At 38.0% G+C, this 22,224-nt stretch overlaps 1 protein-coding gene across 2 annotated transcripts; it reads left to right on the top strand.

Annotated features, from left to right (window-relative positions):
• The first annotated feature begins 108 nt into the window (after positions 1–108).
• LOC149776297 (dynein axonemal heavy chain 8-like) lies at positions 109–21,880 on the top strand. 2 transcript variants are annotated; one of them, XM_089942766.1, is made up of 3 exons: positions 109–251; positions 20,267–20,388; positions 21,209–21,880. In XM_089942766.1, exons 2-3 carry the CDS (start codon positions 20,281–20,283, stop codon positions 21,494–21,496), a joined length of 396 nt encoding a protein of 131 aa, XP_089798892.1. In that variant the 5' UTR covers positions 109–251; positions 20,267–20,280; the 3' UTR covers positions 21,497–21,880. The 2 variants fall into 2 exon arrangements, with proteins under 2 accessions (XP_089798892.1, XP_089798893.1); XM_089942767.1 differs by lacking the exon at positions 109–251 and having other exon boundaries at positions 19,812–20,388.
• Positions 21,881–22,224: the final 344 nt, after the last annotated feature.

The following is a 22,224-nucleotide window of genomic DNA, read 5'->3' as shown; positions in this document are numbered from 1 at the left end:
GTTACAACATGATGTAGAAGATATATATAAAAGGTTCTGCAAATTTAAACCACACATTAGACAGAAATACAGGCGTTTCAGATAAGATACTAGCTTTCCAGCTTGATGATGCTAATCCGTGTTAAGTGGTTGGACGGAAGTGTGGAGGCTGATTACCTCATGGATTTGACTTTACTCGAATGTTGATCATGTAAATTGCGTGGGAAAGACTGATTCACTGAAGGGATGTGTTTAATACAAATGACGTTTACGTAAGTATACATACCAATGGCCTTCTGTCTATTATGTTTCTTAACTGATTATCACTCAAACTTTAACATGGATACTGTGTACTGCCACAAATCAAAATTGAAGCTGATAAGGCGGTTTTCATTGTTTTTGATTTCAGCGTTCAATGCCACAGTGACTGCTGCGTTCGATTAAGATGGCGAGATAATGAAAGAGCTCAAGAAAAATGATAACAAAGGAAGTTGAACTGCTGAGTCAACAATGAGTTGCATAATAATCAAGAAGACAAAGTGTATAATTAAGTCATGTATATCAGCATTATATCAGCATAGGACTGCACTATATCGTGGGAATAGGATTTAGCTCTCCTTCCCACTAATGACAGCCAACCATTCAACTGTAGGGACCTTTATGGACCCACAGATTGAAGCCAAACTATCAGGGTTCCTTGAATCCATAAAAGCCTGGGGGAGGTGGTACCATTCCCTTCCCCAGGAACAACTAACAGACTGCGGTGCAGTCAGAAAAAAGTTACACATGCACAATTGTGCGCACGCCACTATAATTAAACTCAAGAACAAAAATGGCTACAAGAGCAAGAATTATCTATCAACCAAATCACACTGAAAAAAAATAATAGATCCATTCGAAATAATTGCAAAAATGATCAAGCAAAAAACTTAACAACCCCAGCACACAAAAGGCGACCTATGCAGATGCAGTAAAAACTGGGGCGAAGAAAACTACACAAGAATCCAACAGAACCGTTATAGAAACAATACAAAGTCTAATGGAAACCCTGAAGGATCTGTTGAAAACTACACAAACAGAAGAAAGAATAGGAGATTCATTAGAATACAAAACAAGAACAGATGGAAGAAACAATAGAAAAGAAAAAAGGAAATCGAAAGAGGAAAAGAAACTGTGTTACACTTTCTAAACGAATTCTAAGTAATAGTGATTACATTCTTCTAGGTAAGGGATTATCATATTGTCCGAGAACCAAAGTGCATGATAATATTAATTTAGCAGAAGCATTTTTCAAATGCACAAGATCGTTAAAATTAAAAGAATTTTTCTCACAATCATGTACATCTTCACAATATGAAAATAGTTTTCATCTACAAAATAAGCCCTTTTACAATTAAAAAGAATCAACATTTACACCTTCTAGTGGACGAGATATTTATCTCGATTTTTATATTGAAGCAACTAAATAAGAAATTTTAAACAACAGTCCTAAAAGAAAACATTTTACAAACATATCTAAAGAAGAACTAAATTCTTTACGTAGCTTATCGCAAAATGAAAGTATTATTATTAAAAATGCGGATAAGTCTAGCACCATAGTAACAATGAACAAGGAGGATTATATTAAAGAAGTAGAAAGACAATTAAATGATGAAGAATGTTACACAAAACTTTCCTATAATCCTTCTGAAGAAACAAAAGAAAAAATAAGCCAATGTATTAATCAAATCTCTGTACACAATTGTTCCATATATGATGAACTAGATATCTTCCCAAATAAAATACGCACACCTCAGTTTTATATTTTACCAAAACACATAAAACGGTTGATAAGTCACTACCTTTAGGATATCCAGGTAGACCCATTATTTCTACATACAACTCAATTACAAATAATATATCGCAATATATTGATCACATTTTACAACCACTAATGAAATCATTACCTTCATACGTCAAAGATACTTTTGATTTTATTACCAAATTGAAATCTTTACCGAAACTAACTGAAAATTCATTCCTTGTTACACTTGATGTGGTTTCACTCTACACGAACATACCACACAATGATGGCATCGAAGTGTGTAATTATTATCATGAAGAAAACGAATATACATATAAACTATCAAAAGAACATATTTGTGATTTGATAAAACCTGTGCTCGAAAATAACTTTTTTCAATTTGGTAATACAAACTATCTACAAAAAATGGGAACAGCAATGGGTAGTCCTATGGCACCTGCTTATCCATCTTTATTTATGGGAGAATTAGAAAATGATTTTCTAAACAAATGCCTCTTAAAACCGGATATATGGTTATGTATTTTAGACGATATCTTCATGATTTGGAGTTATTCATTAGAAGACCTTTATTACTTTATAGACAATTTAAACAAATTACATCCAACAATAAAATTTACATTCAATGTCTCTAAAACTAAAGTTTCATTTTTGGACGTAGATGTCGTAAAAAATGAAAATAATGACATTACTACAATGGTTCGTGATAAAAACTCAAATATTCATCAATATGTTGAATATTCTTCATGCCATCCTAAATGATGTAAAAATGGGATATCATATAGCCAAGCAAAAAGATACAGAAGAATTATTTCGGATGACGGTGTTTTGAAATCATCTTTGACAGAGCTAGGTCAGCATTTTTTAAATAGAAATTACCCTATTGACATCATTAATACTGCTTTCCAAAAAGTATCTTCTCTTCCACAGCTTCAATTTTTACAATATAAAATCAAAAGTAGAAATGAAGATATCATTCCTTTTGTTATTGAATATAATCCAAGTTTGCCTAATATAGGTAAGATTATCAATAAATATTCGGATTTGTTAAACTTATCATGTAAAGCAAGTGTTAAATTGCTACACGAAGCAAACCCACACGTGCTTATAAAAGGACTAAAAATCTTAGTTAATGTCGATATATGACAACGTATTGGACAGAAAGAACGAAAAATATATCAATGTGAACAAAACGAAATTGACATTTTGCCTGACTTTTAAGATCGGGATTTTAGCAAATTTATCTAGATTAAAGCTGTTCAAAAAAATGTACACAACAAAACAATAACCACATCAAAAACAATAACCAAACAAAAAACAATAACCACACAAAAAATAAACCCCAAACGGAATAACTAATAACAACTGTAATTGCCTGAAACTTTAAACAGGACAAACGCACGTAAAAACACATTAATTTAACTACACCAGTCTACTTTAAGGGCATATTCCTTAGTCGTCCTCACAAGGTTTTGTAAAAAAAAATATGAAAATCTAATCTCTCTCTCTCTCTCGTCGCGATAATTGCAATCACCGGTTCAATTCTTCTACAATTTCACCGGCTGCCCAACTGCAATGATTCCCCCCCCATGGAACGCACATGTATGTTGAAGGGCACTAGTATGCAGTAGTTTACATATATCTCATATAAAACAAAAATTGATTACAATGTTTCTGATGATAGAAAGAACGGAATTTGGACTAATATACATTAGCAATGCAGGTCGTTCCTTCTTTTATTGATTATGCTTTACACTGATACAGCATATGGAGTAATAAATATATTATCAAACGTTCCAATAGTTTTGTGATGTCTGGTGAAAACCGACATTAATGGTGGTGTGGGGGATGGACTTTTCATCAAGGTCTTACAATCTTTCAGAGTGGGTAGAGCTGTTTCGTCTAAAGCTTTCTGGTGAAAGAGTTCCAGTCGTTGTAAGAGTTGACCGTACTTTTGCGATTTTTCTGTTTCAAACAAATCGTGGCGATCCATCAACGACTACAAATCGTGTTGTATCTGGGACATCTGGTTCAAACTGGGATTCGCAGGCAAATGCGAGGTTCGTTTTTTGTTTTGTTTTTTTGGCCAACGATGGTATTCCATCCATCGTTTGTAAGGCACTAAAGCTAGTTTTAGTCCTTCCATTCGATGTCAAGGGTTACGTCTGAGATCTTGGGACTCCAGAGGGTCTTTTTATCTTGCTCCCACGAGTTTTCACAACATGTTTCCAAAGACTCCTTTCAGCAAAGGTCCTAACAAGTGTGGCAAAATTCCTCCACGTTGGACCAACATCTTCTTCTTTTGACGAATGGAGATTTTCTTTTGAACCATTTGCCTAAGCATTGTTTCTGGTGTTTCGACAAAGGGATCTTACCTTTCAAGACGTTCAAACAACTTTCTCACACGGTATCGATGACATCTTTGGAGGCTGATTGAATGACTTTTTTTCGCATGGACGGAGAAGCTTTGGACAGGACAATCATATCCCCCAATTTGACTAAACGAGGAGGCAGTCCTTTCCTTTTCTTTCCTTTGGGTTTAGAAGAGGGATGCTTTCTTGGGGGTGACATCTTTGGATCTTCAGGAGCAAAAAAACACTGATACTCATGCTTTGTCTCAGACCTTTTTTATACTGGAACGCGTCGCCACTGATTGTCTTTACGTCGTATCAACTTGATGACAGACATCACGCGTTTTGCAAGGGATCGTAACGAATTAAATCGAGACAGTTCTTGCTTGGACAAATCCAGTAAACTCTGTACCATGCCCGCTCTCTCTTGGAGCAGCTACATTGTGAGTAGCTGCCACGGCAGTTAAAGAGGAGGAGGGTGTCACCACTGAAGGAGAAGTTCTTGGAGACACGGGCTTTCATGGTGTCATCAACGGAGAAGTGGATGGACCTGAGGCTACCGGAGACGCAGTCACCGTCGCTGCAGGTCGTGGTTTGCGAATGTCAGGTTGCGTCCTGGCTGAAATGCTTGTCTTGCGACTAGGGCTTTTCTTTTTCTGGGGATTTTTCTGTTTCTTTTCCTATGGTATTTTCTTTTTCTGAGATTTTGACCTGGTCTTGACCTGTTGCTCTTTTTCTTCTTGGGGCTTCGTTTGACTTTTTTCTTGGGGAGAACTTTGGGAGCATTAGGATCCCATCTTAAGAGGGAGCGAATGATGACGCCTCCTAGAGTACCGCTTCCTCCAGTTTTCAAAATGATTTGTTTTTTGGTTTGAGTGTCGATGCGGGGATTGGCCAGTTGGATCAAAGCTACTTTGTTTCTATCAAAAAAGCGTTTGGTTTGATGAGGAATCGGAATGATACTTTGCACTAATTGACGTGATGTCACCGTAAACCATCGCTAGACTTATCTGAGACTGGCTTCTAAGACACGAGCACGTATTTGTGGATTTTTTCGCGACTGATTCCAAACAAGGCACGAATCAATTTGACTAGAAGATGAGACTGAAGGCACGTCATGTTGGCGATGTGTAAGACAGACGAAAAGTCTCCGAGGTTTTTATAGATTTTTTGGCGGGGTTAAGTCGAGAACGGAGACATGTACAGGACAGGCCCTCCGTCTTGCCACTAGTGGTGAAACAAATGGGTACGAAATCGGAAATAATCGGGGATAGTGGGTTTCAAATCGACGAGTAAAAAGGAGCTTGAGTGGCATCGTCGAACGCCTGAGTTAGCCAAGGCGTTCCTAACTGTTTTGCTAAGACTTGCACTTACGATTTATCTCGAGGGCTTTTAAACAGGACCACGTAATGAGCATTGAGACTGATGGTGTAATGAGCTTTTCTTTGTTGAATTGATGTAAATGAAACTGGCATTACGATGATGCTCTTTGCGCGTATACCAAAGTTTAATTTCTTCTTCGTCTTCTCCTAACATGTCGTCGAAATGACCAATCAGATTCCGTCGTCTTCTTTAGAAATGCCTTCCACAAACACGATGGAATCGCCTTGACTTTCTCACAAGAGAATGTACGCAGATTGCCACTCTGTGTAACACCACACGATGCGTTGAGGTGGACGATCGATCAAATGATGTTTATGTTCGATAAAACGTTTGACAAATTCGGTTTTGCCTGAACTACTAGGTTCAGCAATGAGCATGTTAAAGGGATGGCGATGATACAAAGCCTCCCAACTGGCACGATCTAAGTGTTCGTCGATGACTTTGAAAGTGGAGGAAGAGGGAGCAGAGACAGTAGAGGTAACCATAGTGTCAGGAATGTCACTTGTGACACGAAAACAGACAAGACAAGAGTTTTTTTTTTTTTAGGACACGTTTATTGATGTTTTAAAAATGAACACGAAAGACAAAAATAGATAAAAACCAAAAGCTTAAGTACAACGATAAAATCCACATGAAAACGATCAAAGTGGAATAGAAACAAGTTTCTGTACAACATGTTTTGGGTAATGTTCTGATAGGTATAGAGGGTAATGTCACACAAGTGTCCTCCCGAAAGAGCCTTTCAGGAATGTCCATGACGGGTTCTTCTGGTATTGTCACTAACACAGATTGAAAAGTGACTCTTTTCCTTGGACGTTGAAATGTTGGATCACAACTCTCGAGCATAATGAGCCACTTCTTGGGTCCAAGCCTCAAAACCCCATTTTTTCCAATGACACACATCTGTACAATGGGGGTGTAAGTCACAAGCTACATACGCATCTTCATACATCTCTTCGGTAGCTAAAAGTTGAAGAATCTTTTTCATATGTAGTGGTCGAGAAGTATACAGATGAAAACGAAAGGATTTGAGCAAAATGAGTTTCTCGTGACCATTTAAGTCCATTTGGGTGGTAAGTACTGTTCGTAAAGAGTCCAAAAGGAATCGGCTGGTAAACGAAATCCCAGAAAACAAGTCATTAAGACACACACTTGTCGACCGAAATTCAACAGAAACAGTTCTTGTAATAAGTGATGATAATCATCCACGGTTTCAATACTGTCATTGAGTTCCTTCCACGGAATATGTTACATCACTTGTGATAAAAGCCTTGGAATGGCAGCCTGTTTGTATACCCTCTTTTATCGGAAGCAATAAATGTTCTTTCTACCCAGAGATCTTCGTACTCCAGTAGGGAATCTAAATGATCTAAACACTAACCTACAGTTCAGAGTTCGTTTAGAAGTTTCGACTTCCACTAAGCAAATTTTGCATAACAGATTTTTGTAATCCTTCAACTTTTCTTCCTCAATTCGTTGCAGTAGGTGAATCTCGAAGTAACAAAAATCATGAACATGTTGATCATTCGCGACCTCGACATTTTAACAATGTCTGACCACTGGAACACTTTCTCGCGAATCAGACCTCTTATAGCATTGAGGTACCAATGGTTCAAACACCGGTGACGTAACGGATGCAAATGTTCTTTACGTTTGACTTGTATTTTGACCAGTTCTCGGTAAATGCGTTATCTCAATTCCACAGACAATCCCCGAATGTTCTCTTGCAAAGTATCCATGATTAAGTCAGTCAGTATTATTGTATTTGCAATCTTCTCCTAAAGCAAAAGTAATCAACAAAGTAAGTAATTTCTGGCCACTGCCATTCAGGGTAACGCCCAAGAATGTCAATGAAATCTTCTGATGTAAACGGTCTAAAGCGGTATAATAGGACGAACGTACCCTTGATCCAGAGAAATCTAACACATTTGTTAACTCCTTTCACTTTCCTCTTGTGAATTTCTCGACACAAAAGTTTTAACGTCACCCATTGAGATTTCGCTCTAGCAAGTCCATGCCAAATTTCCTTGTAGATCTTCTCTTGCAGTTCTTTAGGTAATGCTAGACTATCATTTTTAAATGGGGTTTAAATATTGATCTCGGTGATATCCACGTTTGACTAAAAGCCAATCTGCTTTCTTCAACGACATGGTAGGTTACTTCAATGACTTGGTCCCGCTAAAGGTAGGTAGTGACAATTCGGAGACCATCGGGCATGTTGCAGGTAGGCTGAATCTTGTTGTTCCCACTGATATAGTGACATACCACAACTAAAGCACTTCATTTACTCCCCCTCGCCCAAGTAGAAAAATCCGGCTCTGGCTAATTCTTCAGGGATCGGGCGTCCCAGATATTTAGGCCATTTTCCTTTGAACGATTGAAGACGATTTTCAACGTTACAGTATTCAGGCAAACGTACAGGGAACGAATATTCGTCTTTCGCAGGTTCTCGATGAGGGTAGGGTGACATCGATAGGAGTTTGCTCAGAGCTGAATGACATCCGTAGGGTATTAGGCGTGAAGGTTGACATCCACATCTACCATGAAAACCAGTAAAGTGTCCAGATAAGGACCAGTATCGCTTTCATATCCATCGGGTTTGACACGCACAGCATCACTTTCCATGATAGGTGTAGTGGTAGTAGTGATAGCAAAGTTCCCATGATGCTTTACCGCATCACTGACGTCACAACGTACAGCATCGCTCACATCGCAAGGCTCAGCATCGCATTCCACTTCAGAGGCCCCAAACTTGAATTGTGCCTGTCTGAACATGTCTTATGTTTCTCTGAAAGTTTCATCTTGTTCACTTGATCTTGGTAGGCACAATGAACTATCGATCTTGCATATTGTCCCTTTTTATATGTTGACCAATATCGATGTGACCGTACGGCAAAGTAAAGTGGTTGGAAGTCGCACTCGCCTCGCTTCTGGTACTCAATTTGATAGACTTTTTCCAAAGGTCGACTGACGATTTAGTGAGTGGGTAAACATACAATCTTGTTAGGTTGGTAGGTGGTCACTTTAAAGTTTCCATCCTCTCCAGACTACAAGGCTTCTATCAATATCCCAAAGTTCACCACTAGACCGGTGCGATAATTCAGAGTCAATCCTTTCACTTTACACTCGCTGTGCACTTCTCCTTGTTTGTCCCGGTATTCGTAGCCGTAATATTTGGGACCACTACTAGCAAAACTTAAAAGCTTGTTGTCGGGGTGCTCGTCTGTCCGGGCTCCTAAACGGTCTCCTTCGATGCCATGGTGATGTTGACCCGGGCGATCGAGGTAAATGCAACTGTCCGTGTCAAAGTACAGGACGCGATCCCCTAACAGTTCTAAAGCTTCGTACAATTTTAAGTGAGCTTGGGCTGTCACGTAAGCCGCAATGATGGCATTTCCAAATTCGTCGGCTTGTACAAAGTCCAGATCTTCTTCGTAATTGACTAAAATCAAATCCTCGCGAACGACGTCCACGTGTTTCATGTATTTGGTTTTGTCGTGAATCATCTGGAAGTAGCGGGAAGGTTCTGTCAAATATTCCATCTTGGGTAAACACGGTCCTTGTGCCATTTTGCCCCACAAACAATTTAACATCACGTTGGCAAACGATCGCCTGCCTTCATTTTTCTTGATGTGGTCTAAAGTGATGCCTTCTTGTTCCCAGTATTTCTCTTTGAATGTCTTTCGGTCTTCGGGAGTGTGACACCAGGAAGGATAGCCACTGCCTTCTTGTTTCAGTTTTAAAAAGGCATCCACGTAGTCTGCGAAAATGCCTTTCTGAGTTGGGTCACCCTTGTGGTATTGTTGTGTCTTGGGAAGATGGTAAATTTCATACGCTTCTAACAATTGGTATCCCATGTCCAGAACTTTGAACAATTCCACGCTAACCCACGTCCCCGTCAAGGCGCGTTCTTCCTGGGTGTGCTGACAAGGCTGGTCTTGGTTGCACGTTTCGGCGCAAGTGCGGTACAGGGAAAATATCAGTTTGCTTTGACAATGGTGAGGTAACACGGGATGGTACAAGTCCGTGGGAGGCAAGACTTTACATTTAATCAAGCCTTCGTATTGTCGAATGTTGTCCAGGTTAATGTGTTCCGTCAGCAATTGAGGGTGCCTGCAGAAAAGCGACAATGTTTGCACACGTAGGGATACAGTGAGCACACGTCCAAGTATTTGATTTATTCTCCTTTCTCCTCGTCGGCTTGGTACAGCAAACAAGTGGCATGTGTCCTTCCTTCGTACAAACTATCCCTCGGGTTTAGTCGGTCCATCAACTTGCAACTTTCTACGATGCGTTTAAATTCGGGATCGGTTTTCAGACGGTGATCGTACTCGTGTTCCCACATTTAAACACTTCGTATCATTGCTGTTCAAACTTCAATCGCCGCTGACAAGTGGCCTGGTACAAGTCTTCCATGGTCCGTTGTAAAAACGGATTTTTAGTGTCACGTTCACGGCAGCAGAGGGGACATCCGTGAAATAAGCAACCGTTGAACTCGTACACGATCTTGGGATTTTCTAAGTCCCAGCCATCCACCGAATACGCTCCGGTGGTCTTTTCGCCCCCTTTGTTGTGGGCGTGCTGAATCCTTTTGTATTCCTTGTCGCACAAGTAATGTAACCAGCGTAGGGCTTTGACGGAGAATTGACGTTTGACAAAGTTGGCCATTTGAGGGCTGATGACAGCCAGTGTGTTTTTAGACATGAATCGTTGGCGGTATACTAAGGAACACGCTTTGGTAATGGTGCAGGTTTCTTTCAAAGGATCGACCCCTCCTTGTTCTATGAACAGTTCTCGACATTTTCCACAGCAACACCGCTCCCTGCAAGTCGAAAGGGTCCGAGGCATGGGTCTGGTACCAAACGTAGAAAGCTTCTCGTTCTTCGGTACGCATGTTGTCAGGGTCGTAATACTGAGCCTCAGGCAAATGGGGTAGAACGACATGTTGATTGGCTTCGGTATTGAAAAAGCGAGGTAAATAACCTTTAGCCATTTCTGTCATTCCAAACGTTTTAGGCATTCGACTCAAAGGTATGGCCAAATAGCTCATCGAATCTTTAAACTGTACGTGTTCCACTTGCAGGGAAATGATATTGGCTCCGTTCAAAGTCACATTAGGACGTTCGGTTCCTTGTTCAGTATAGTATCTGAGAATAAACTGTCCATCGTATCCCGAAAAATTGTGGTCATCACCGTGGCATGGCGATGACAATCTCCATAACGTTCAAGGTCCTCTTGACTCCACGTCTCGTCGATGGGGTCTAAGAGCCATCGGGCAAAATCGGCCAGCGTGTTCGGTCCCCAAAAGATTGTTTCGCATCCTCCGGGAATCTTGCTGCAGGGAGGGCAATGAATCAAGATAGGCTCTTGAATGCACTTCTCGCACGCTGGATGAGCCATGCAGAAATTAGGAATGTGAATGCCGGTCTCTTGCATGCATTCGAAATCGAAAAAGATGCAATTCCCTATCTTCTTGTGGTCATTATCTTTCTCTTGTTGTGGTTGGTATTTTTGAATGTAGCATCGCTGCTCCAAGTCCACGATTTGGTGACAAATGTGACATTGTTTCTTTCCTTGATATACGTGCGCCTTGGCACTATTGATACGTATGCCTTGTCCACAAGTGGGGCACAATCTCAAGATTTGACAAGCACTTTTCTGCTGTGAACCTTGTGCCTTCAAATGATGTTGGTAACAGGTAGGGCTGACAAAAGTGCGCTGACAAGCTGGACAATGAACTCGTTCTTGTCCTTCGTCCAGACAGGGTTGAGAGGCCAAACATCCTGAGCATTTCGATCCACAATGCTTGTGTTGCTCTCGATTGTTATAGCCATAGTCACATTTCTCACAGTAATAACCGTATCCCAAGAATGCGGTGATACTGGTAATGTCATAAAAATACTCATGGTGATAGACGTGAATGTATTTTCCGTCTTGGAAATCTCTGACTCGAAACAACAGAGATCCGCGCACTTCTTGAGGATGCACTTTCAAGGTGTAGCTTGGAGCCAAGACGTCTTGCAATTTTTGCATTTCAGAAATGCCACAGGGTGTGTCTTTGGTTAGCCCCGCTTGATGTAACGGGAGTTCTTCATTTCGTTGTTTGGCTCGGTCCGATTGTTGAATAGTTTTCCAGGATCTTTTCCATTCTGCCGTGTCGTTCTTGTTGGCATACGTTCGTCCCAACACGATGGTTCGGGCTAAACACATCTGGTCTTGAGGATTGTTAATTTGGACAATGCTCTTTTTGGTGCTGCTAAGGTCGTCCACCAATAACACCTTTTTGCGTTGGGGAGAGAGACGTGAGTCATGAACAGTGTCGCTTTTGCATCGGTGATGTAAAATTGGTCAGTGGATTGTTGCACGTGTTGAAATTTGTCCATCAATTTGGAAGGTGTCAATTCTGCTGGGCTACTAAATTCGATCAAAACAGGGGATTTCAAACCGTCGTAATAAATACAAAGTCTCAAGCGATCGACCTATTTGGCTTGACATTGGTGTTTAAGTGAGGTTAACAAAGAATCCCACACATCGGTGATGAAGCCCTCTGCTTTCTCCAGTGGTACGTCGGCCTTGAAATCTTTAAACTTCACCCTATAAGTGTAAACTGTGGTTCCAAATTTTCTAGAGGAGCGCTTTTCCGTCTCTCGAATATGATAGTAATATTCAGGGTTTACTAAGGGTGCTAAACTTTACTTAGATGAAGACTCTATGGGTCTGGATTCTGGTTCACTCATGTCATCTTCAAAATCACTGGCACGAATTTTTGCCAAGACTTCAGCTATTGTACGAGGCGATAGATCACGTTTCTGCCTCTTACGTTCTTCTTCTTTCTTCTCGAATTGATTCGATCGTTTCATCTTGACTGCAAAAAGTCAAATGACTATACGTTAAACACCATGGTCACTTTATATCCATGGCAGACAAGCGTATATATAAAGAGTGTGTGTCTTGACTTCCACTATTCATTCCACTCTCAAAACGAGCAGAACAATGGAAGAGCCTACACAGATCGAACTTTTCATCAGAGCTTTGCGAGGGGTCATCGACAATTTTCTTCAAACAAGCCGAAGGACTACTCACCATCCTTTCGCTAAACAGTCCCAGGGATTTTTATAATGCTAATTCCCCTTGACGCTTAACCGTCCCCATGCACTACTCACGTGAATTTTATTAACTTTCATAAAACAAACCCAAGCAACCTACCTTGTTGTGCCAGAGCCATTCTCTATGAAAGCTACAGTGTATCCGAACATTGCATTTTCTTCTTCCTGAAAATAGATGGGCTTTTATCGTCCACATTGAAGGTATTGACTTCATCCAGAATAACCCAGACGAATATAGTTGATAACACTAGATGATTTGCCAAACCGAGCTTTGTGTTCAATTTTGAATCTCTGTATCACATTGGGAAATGAAATATCAATAAAGATGGCAAAAGACGTAGGCCTCTTTTTGGAATGTGTGTCGGAAAAGGGCGTCCATGCATCTCATATTTTCCTTGTAGTACCGTATATACTAATATAGGGACCCTCAAATTAGAACCCATGGCTTGAGGAGCAGCAATATTTATAAAGGATGTCTGCCATTCTGACGTAATAGATAACATTATATACAGATGTTACAACATGATGTAGAAAATATATATAAAAGGTTCTGCAAATTTAAACCACACATTAGACAGAAATACAGGCGTTTCAGAGAAGATAGTAGCTTTCCAGCTTGCTGATGCTGATACGTGATAAGTGGTTGGACGGAAGTGTGCTGCTGATTTACAACTGATGAACTGGGATACTGAAAATCACTCATGCATGTATGTATGTATGTATGTATGTATGTATGTATGTATGTATGTATGCATGCATGCATGTAAGTATCTATGTATGTACGAATGTATACATACATAATCATATTGCTACAGAGAGCCAAATTTTGACTTGAACTGTTAGACTTGACCTCATGGATTTGACTTGACTCGAATGTTGATCATGTAAATTACGTGGGAAAGACTGATTCACTGAAGGGATATGTTTAATACAAATGACTTTTACGAAAGTATACCTGGCAATGGTTATCTGTCTATTTTGTTTCTTAACTGATTATCACTGAAACTTTAACATGGATACTGTATACTGCCACAAATCAAAATTGAAGCTGATAAGACGGTTTTCATTGTCTTCGATTTCAGCGTTCAATGCCAGTGACCGCTGCGTTCGATTAAGATGGCGAGATAATGAAAGAGCTCAAGAAAAATGATAACAAAGGAAGTTGAATTTCTGAGTCAACAATGAGTTGCATAATAATCAAGAAGACAAAGTGTATAATTACATCATGTATATCAGCATAGGTCTACACTGTATGATGGGAATAGGAATTTCTGAGTCAACAATGAGTTGCATAATAATCAAGAAGACAAAGTGTATAATTACATCATGTATATCAGCGTAGGTCTACACTGTATGATGGGAATAGGATTGTATTATTAGTATGTCTCTCTTACTTGTATCATAGTGACATGGAAAACGACCTCGTTAAAACTTACATATAGAAAATAAAGAGCTTTCCCGAGTATTGTTGTTATTGTGGGCAGTAGAGTCAAGGGGCGGTCTAAATAAATTGTGCAGTGTTTCAACATATTTTTTTTTATATTTTATAAATACCCCTGTAGTTAGTTATAACCACAAAACCCATTTTTCCTAAGCCCAGCTTACATGTACTGTATCAATATAGCTACAAGACTAAAACTCCGTAGGGGTGACACCATGAGTTATTGCACTGGATGACACTAACCCTAGTAATGCCACTGATTGTGGGTTGAATGCCAATTTTCAGCGCATGATAGCATATACATGGCGGTCAGATTATCTGGTGGAAGAAGAACTCGAGAACAACTATCTACCCACGGGAAGCTGCTAGCTAACTTTCTCACATACCCACGTTGGCCCTGCCTGAGACTCGAACAGATGGCAGTCCTCAGTACAAGCAAGCACCTTTGACCACCCGGGGGCCCATTTCCTGATAAACAGATGTAACGTTGTAAAATTGCAAAAATCTTGAACTTTAAAATTTTCCCAGCTTGATTCCTTTCGCTAGCCTATCACCATCCATACTGTGTAATTTCGGAAACTGTTCTGATATTTCGGGGTGGGGTGGGGATGGTCTACACATTTACAATTAATTTTGAAAAGAAAAGACAAATAGATGGGAGATGCTCAGTAATTTCATGCATCACTTAAATGGAAAGCAGTTACATGGAATGAAACATGTTGTTGTTCTCTGTATTTAGATAGGTTACTTGTGTTTTCCATCATCTGTTTGTCGGTAATGCTGCTTAGTAAAATCTAAAACCATATAAGAACTAAAAAGACATTTTCTATGGCATCATAGTAGCATACGTATTGCCAGTTGTTGACAGCTCTTTTTTTTCTTCTTCTTACATTCCGTACAAGGATATCAGTAGATTAAGAATCAACTTTTAAATAAAATGGAAGAACAGTCGGACTTGAGGATATTATTTAACAAATGACGAATAAGTAATAGCACCTTATAATATCCGAACCGGAAGTGGGGCTACATCCTCTAGTACTATGATTATACTATATCGAGTCACTTCTTTTTAGCAGTGTACAAAGTGAAAGTTCTAGCCCATCCGGTTCTATTTCTTCTCTTTTTTTCTTCTTCTATTTTTTTTTTTGTTGTTGATACAAACATTTTTATATCCATATGTACTGTACACGGAGTGAGACTACAAGTTCTCACAACTTAGCAATAGGTTACTGGAGGGAGATCAAGCCAGTAGGTTGTTTGTCTTGGACGATTATTGAAATCTTTCAGTCTCTTTAAAGTGTCTGGAAGAGTGCAAAGATTCGGATGTTTATTTCATTTGATTGCTCAGCCGATCCAAAGAGCAAAACCTTTTTTAACTAACAACGATGATATCTTGGTCTAAGCAACGCATTTGTCTGGGTCGCCGTAATGTATGTTTCAGCAGAATAGAAAGGGAACAGACCACTTGCTTTAAAGTCCAGTTATGACAAATAACCAAATAACCCAAACCCATAGTTTCTCTAATTTGGTTCGCTGATTTTGTTACTTGATTTTTGTCGTTCGTATATTACTAAATTTTGATGCGTGTTTTTGTTTACCCGTCGGATACTCAGTTTTGGTCGCACCCTCTCTGCTGATATAATATGTGAGTAATTAAATCATTATTATATTAGTCTCTCAACCAAAGCTTTTATGAAGACGTATATTTTGCGATATCGTGATCGAAGATCATGTAAATTTATCCGTGTGGGGTAGATTGTGCTTTTGAAAAGAAGTTTTTGAACTTAATCATGTCCTTGTCTACATTACACCTAGTCGTATGAATATTTCGCAGAGTATGTGTATCGACTCCATTAAACACAACTCAAATATTGCAGTTATATCTGATCACTTTAGGTATTTGTGTATATCGCTGAGTAACATAAATCACATCCGTGCTTTTATGCCTGAGCATAGAAATTATTCTAGCTGGATTTAATTGTTTGTACAGCATTACGTCGTTATAAACTACTGAATTATTAATAAATCCATCAACGTCATCTATAGATGGGGTTTCGTTAATATCGGGGATAAAATTAATAATATCATTGCCGTCCTCCTCCAACAGTATTGCTTTTTCATTAAAATCTTTAAGCATATCTTGGCATATCTGAGCCCTACGGATGGTGCCACTAAATATAATTTATCCCACTTGAGCCATCTCATTATCACATTAAGCAGTAATTGTGTTTCTCTAGATCTGGATGGACCTATTCGTATCCTTCGGATGGAATTTGTTAATGCTGAAATATGTTTTACTGGCTTTTGTTTTCGTGTCTCTGAGAAATCAATGATATCCACGTTGTACAAATATAATAAATAATATGATTTTATATTGTGTTCGATACAGAGTATCTACCCCACAAGTGGAATAACAACAATAACAAACAATAAAAAAACGTGCACTTACAGGTAAATGTATAAAATGTGGTACAGAAAAATATAAATGTATCTCCCTGACACAGTCTGGTGGTGATATAGCCGCTTCATTAGGAAAATTACCAGGAGTTCCATGGGTTAAGTATCCAGGAGAAAAACATCTCGGATATAAGTAGTGTTGTTCTGGAACTCTACTTGATATCCGACTTGACTAGCGAGATCAGCCAAGACCTAGAGAGTATCCAATAAATGTAATTGATCAAGCATATCACGTTCATCATGTAGCGCATACAAATAAGGATTTACAACAACAACATATTGCAGATGTGAAGTTGACTCACTCGTTAAATTCCATACAAACATAAATCTTTCAGAGAATCATTAATGACCGACAAAAATTCAGCATGCACATTTTGATGTCAGCACACCTAATGAAGCTCATCAAGCAGATATTTTATTTTACCACAATATACTATTAAAATTAGCAGACGTCAATCACATATATACAAATTCGCGTTAACCGTCGTTGACGTTGTAAGTAGGTATAAAGAAGCAGAACCACTATCAACTAAAACAGCAGATGAAGTTTCTTCTGCTTTTAAACAAATTTATCAACGAGGAGACTTGCAATGGCCACATTTATTACAGGTTGATTCTGGCAAAGAATTTCTTGGTGCAGTATCATCTCTGATGAAGAAAAAAAACAGTGTCAAAATCAGACAAGGACATACCGAAATTCATCGTGACGAGGCAATTATTAAAAGATTTAATCGAACTCTTGCTGAGAGATTGTTTGGGTATCACTATGCGAAGGAAATAATTCAGAAAGATATAAGATCTCGCAAATGGGTTGCAAGATTACTAAGCGTGATATCTGCGTTAAATAATGAAATTACTCGTGCAATTTCTATGAAACCCATCAATGCAATTAAAAAAAATATATACCAGTACAACGACATGGCTCCTTTTCAAAACAGCCTGTACTAGGTAATGTGACTAAAAGATATATATATGAACCAGGTGAACTTGAAGGTGGTAAAATAAGAGTGACTGATCCTATTTGGATTAATACGACACATACAATTTCCAGCGTGGTAAGATCCACGTGTGGTCTACATATTAGATGCAACTACTCCTCAACGTGGATTTGTGCGTGAACTATTACGAGTATTTCCTGAAGACACACAATTACCACCGCGTTCACTTTTGTAAACTATCGCCTCTGCGTCGATTACATTCAAGACAGTTTAACATCACATTTTTGCCTGTATGACCAAAATTACTATTAATTCTGTCTACGGTAAATTGTCTTGGATTATTATCTAAATAATGCCACAACATTACTGCGTTACAACTTGCACGATGATTATTTTGATGTTGTTTCAACATCGAGATTAAAGCCACGTTTAAATTTTTTGTCACATTATATATAACCGACTGATGTTTTCTTACTACATCATTATGAATAACATTATTGCCATTAACAGCAGTTTCTGTAAAGTCTATAATAACCCTCCGCAGCTGAGATATTCTTCTGACTCGAAACATTGCGAGATTTTGGCAGTTGCTTCTTTTTGATCTAAAAGAATTAATCTCACACTCATGAAACCCTCCGTAATGCCATCTACATCAATTCGGTTTGGTGGTGCTCAGAAAAGAAGACTAAAATGATAGTTGGAAAAGAATAAGGTGATATTTGTAAACCGTAACTATTCGTATAAATAGATTGCATGAATATGATTATTTAGACTATGGATATTTTGAGAATATAGCATAGCATAAATCCGTTTACTGTGATATGCAGTCATATTATCAAGACTCTAAGCAATGACTGTGATCCTTTCACTCATTCCATTTCAAACATTAAACTAAAACCATTGACTGAGATCCATCCTTTCATTCCATTTCAAACACGAAACTAAAACCATTGACTGAGATCCATTCACTCATTCCAATTCAAACATGAAACTAAAACAATTGACTGGGATCCATTCACTCATTTCAATTCAAACATGAAACTAAAACCAATGACTGAGATCCATTAACTCATTCCATTTCAAACCTCAAACTAAAAACCATTCACTGAGATCCATTCACTCATTCCATTTCAAACATTAAACTAAAACCAATGACTGATCTATAAAAGAACTCATTTTAGTTTGTGGTTGTGATTTAAATGATTAACGTAAGAAAGATAATTGAAGAATACATGTTTAATATTATCCTTTCAACTCTTCTAAATATGAGGAATTATAGCTATTAATGTTCTTTTCATATTGAGAGTCAATCTTGTGTGCATTTCCAAACAGAAAATTGCATTTGTAACTTATGACAAAAAGAGCGAGAATCAGTACGTATATTAAAATTCAAGAATAATGTATTTACCAAAAATACAAAGTAAGACTTTAAATAGAACTGATGGTTTGGTGAATTAAATCCTAAATGGTCCTATAAGTTATATCACAATTATAAAAGTATAGAGCATTCCGAATGAATTCCAGTGGCGTTCCATGACTTCCATTCTTGAAAGTGCTGATGTAACAGTAGTTTGAAATAGTGTTGATGTGCTAATAGTCTTGATGCATCCAAATTATATAACCCAAATGTTTCTTAATGAACTGACAATAATCCATTTTTTTAGTCCTAAAGTATTATTGAACACTTCATAATTCCAGTGAATAATTTAAATAACTCCTCTCAAATTAAAACTGAACACAGTTAAAAGACTGATTCCACTTTGGATGTTAAGATATGAATGAACATGTTTTACTTCTTTATTTTATAAAAGCATACATCACAACACGAGGATCAGGAGGAGGGCCAAAAGTTCAGTTCTAGAACATTCTATGTTGTCAGCAATATCAGGTCTATTACTAAAATGTTTATAAAGAACATAGCAAATAGCAGGTACAACAGGAATTCCCGAGGGAATACCATTGCCCTGAATTCAAACTTCAGTAAAAATATGATTACCTACATATAAGACTGTTCTGGTGGCCTAGTGGTTAGAGTGTCAGCCTTGGATGCGAGAGGTCGCAGGTTCAGTCAATCTTAGTAGTAGTGTTTCTTAGTACATGCCATATCAGAATTGTGTCTTGGGTAGGTTCCACAGCAGCTGTATGGAAAACAGGTTGTAAATTTGTTTTTCACAATAGCTTGACTCAATGTTGATCAAACATGGTAGGAATGCTTCTTTGGGCATGTTCTATGAAAAATATGATTGGATTAACTTCCTGAAAAATAGTCTCATTTGGCAAACATGTGGGAAAAAGACCTGGTTTCTTGCTGCTTCGCTCTGTGACAGCTGAGGCAATTTTGATAAAACTTCTTAAGAATGTTAGGACATTTCTGTACAATTTATGTTTTGGATTAGCTTCCATAGCAACCTCATAGAAAACCTATTTTCAGCATTTCTTCCAAATGGGAGCTGTGGTAGCTCAGTTGGTATAGCGACAGACTAATAATCCAAGATCACCGTTTCACTACCTTCTTCAGACAGCCCGAGCTGGCTGCTAGAGCATGTCCATGGGATATACACTTAGTTTTCATTCCCTGAATCATAATTGAATCCAGAATGGAAACCCTATTTAATATATGTAACAATATAATAAAGTTGTACTTCCTGTGCAGTTTTGCCCATGACCATGCACCTGGTTAGGGTCATTAGGTTATGCCTTTTCATACTGCAGCATTTCATATTGGTTGACAGCTCTGTTTCTTAAAACACAGTTTGGTTTATGTTCTTAAAGCAAGTTGTGTTGGATGTAGTTTCTTCCCATATTTGCAGGTTTCTTGACTGCTATGAGACAAGAAGTTACTAGAGCACATAAAGGCTGGGCACTTGATTCTGTGACACTCCATAATGAAGTGATCAAGCAGTTTAAGGAGGACATTACTTCTTCTCCTCCAGTAAGTATGATAAATAGATTGGAGTGGAATTTCCTACTCTTATAATCACAGTTTAATTAAAGGAGGTTTTCATTTTGATTGTGCTTTTAATTCATTATTTTTATTTTTGTCAATTCTATATGATGCTTTTCATGCTGTTACATCCAAATGTCTCTCTTTTTTTGGTTTGAAGCTTAAGGTCGAGGTCACAATAGCTCATGAAAAACATTTGATTTCTATCTTCATTCTTCAAAAGTGACAACTGGGTTATCTTTTTGGCAATGAAAGATGCAATTGGCAATGGTTAAAAGATCGATGTGAAGAGCACCATGGCACATTGGACAGCACTCTCCAGAGTTGACCATGCTCTGCTAGTGCCTGTGCTAATGATGCTGTAAAATATTGGAAAATGCTGAACAGATGAGTAAGCATAATATGTATCCTTTATTTTTTTAAAAATATGTATGCCACTCTTACACTTCAAAACTTGAGCATTATTCTAGGTGATGTTTTGTTTTTCATGTAAGAAATATTCCATAAACCATATGAATATGATATGCAAACATCTGTCATTTAAATTAGCTGAATGTGTAAAGTTGCTTCTGAAAGCAAAACTGCACTAGTCATAGAACCTAGTTTCATGGTCCATTGGAGTTACTGGTAAAGGACTTAATAACCATAAATAAGGAATTTAATGACAACCATTGACCAGTTCACTAATCTGGTAACTGCAATGTCTTGTTATCCTAATACTTCTGTTTCCCCAACATCTTTCAAAAATTATTTTAATGCCCAATCTGACTGGTGACGTTTAGGCTCTAATATTCAATGTTTTTTGCAGGAGGGTGTCTTTATTTATGGCTTGTACCTGGATGGTGCTGGGTGGGACAAAAGAAATTGTCGCCTGTGTGAACCTACAACAAAGATCTTATTCACTCCTCTCACTGTGGTCCATATGTATGCCATCAATTCCACAGCACCGAAGGATCCACGTCTGTATCAATGTCCTATCTACAAGAAACCTAATCGTACTGATCTCACATACATCTCATTCATTGTGCTCAAAACCACCCAAAGTCCTGATCATTGGATTCTGCGTGGTGTTGCTGCCCTCTGTGATATTAAGTGATTCCAATGTTTTGTTTTGGACAGCTTCCATATTTGCATCTATAATTTTGAGGTTTTAAACTTTTTTTACCATCAAAATAAAAAAAAATGATTTTTTTTTCTATTGACGAGTTTTAATTGATGTTTAGATGTTCTGGAGAAACAGTCTTCTCCAATATTTGATACTCATTGTATGAATACACTTTCATAATGTGGTGCTGTAATACCACTGGTTAAATTTGGAAAGCATGGAGACAGTACCCATGTATTCTGTTCATACATTTTCATTTTCTGAAAAAATGTATACAAGTGTTTCATAAAGAAATCTTGTACCCTAAATGTTTAAGAGTTGTTGCAACTTTCTAATTGTTATTGAAATATGAAATAAATCATTGCTGAATTCTTACTGTTTTTGTTAACTTTCCACACTTTTATAAAACAGTCACATCTTCAATTTTACAATGAATTTCTCATTTGTAACAGCATAAAAGTTGCATCCTTCTTGAGTAAGTCATTGTCATTCTCAAGGTACATTATCATGCTAACACAATTGTAATTGTTGAATAATATCACATTTCAGTTAGGATAAACTTGTGTACTTCATAATTTCAGTTATAAGAAAGCAGTTTTTTTTAAAAGTATGCATTTTATCTTTGCTGTAGTGAAAACATTTATAAGACAAGTCTGTCACAAGAGGTCAATTATTGACCAGCTTGATTAAAAATAATTAATCTTTAAAACTCTACGAAA

The sequence above is a fragment of the Sinohyriopsis cumingii genome, chromosome 18 (genome assembly GCF_028554795.1).
Source record: "Sinohyriopsis cumingii isolate HCF-2022 chromosome 18, ASM2855479v2, whole genome shotgun sequence".
Taxonomy (NCBI): Eukaryota; Metazoa; Mollusca; class Bivalvia; order Unionida; family Unionidae; genus Sinohyriopsis; species Sinohyriopsis cumingii.
This window is presented reverse-complemented; position numbering and strand designations above follow the sequence as displayed.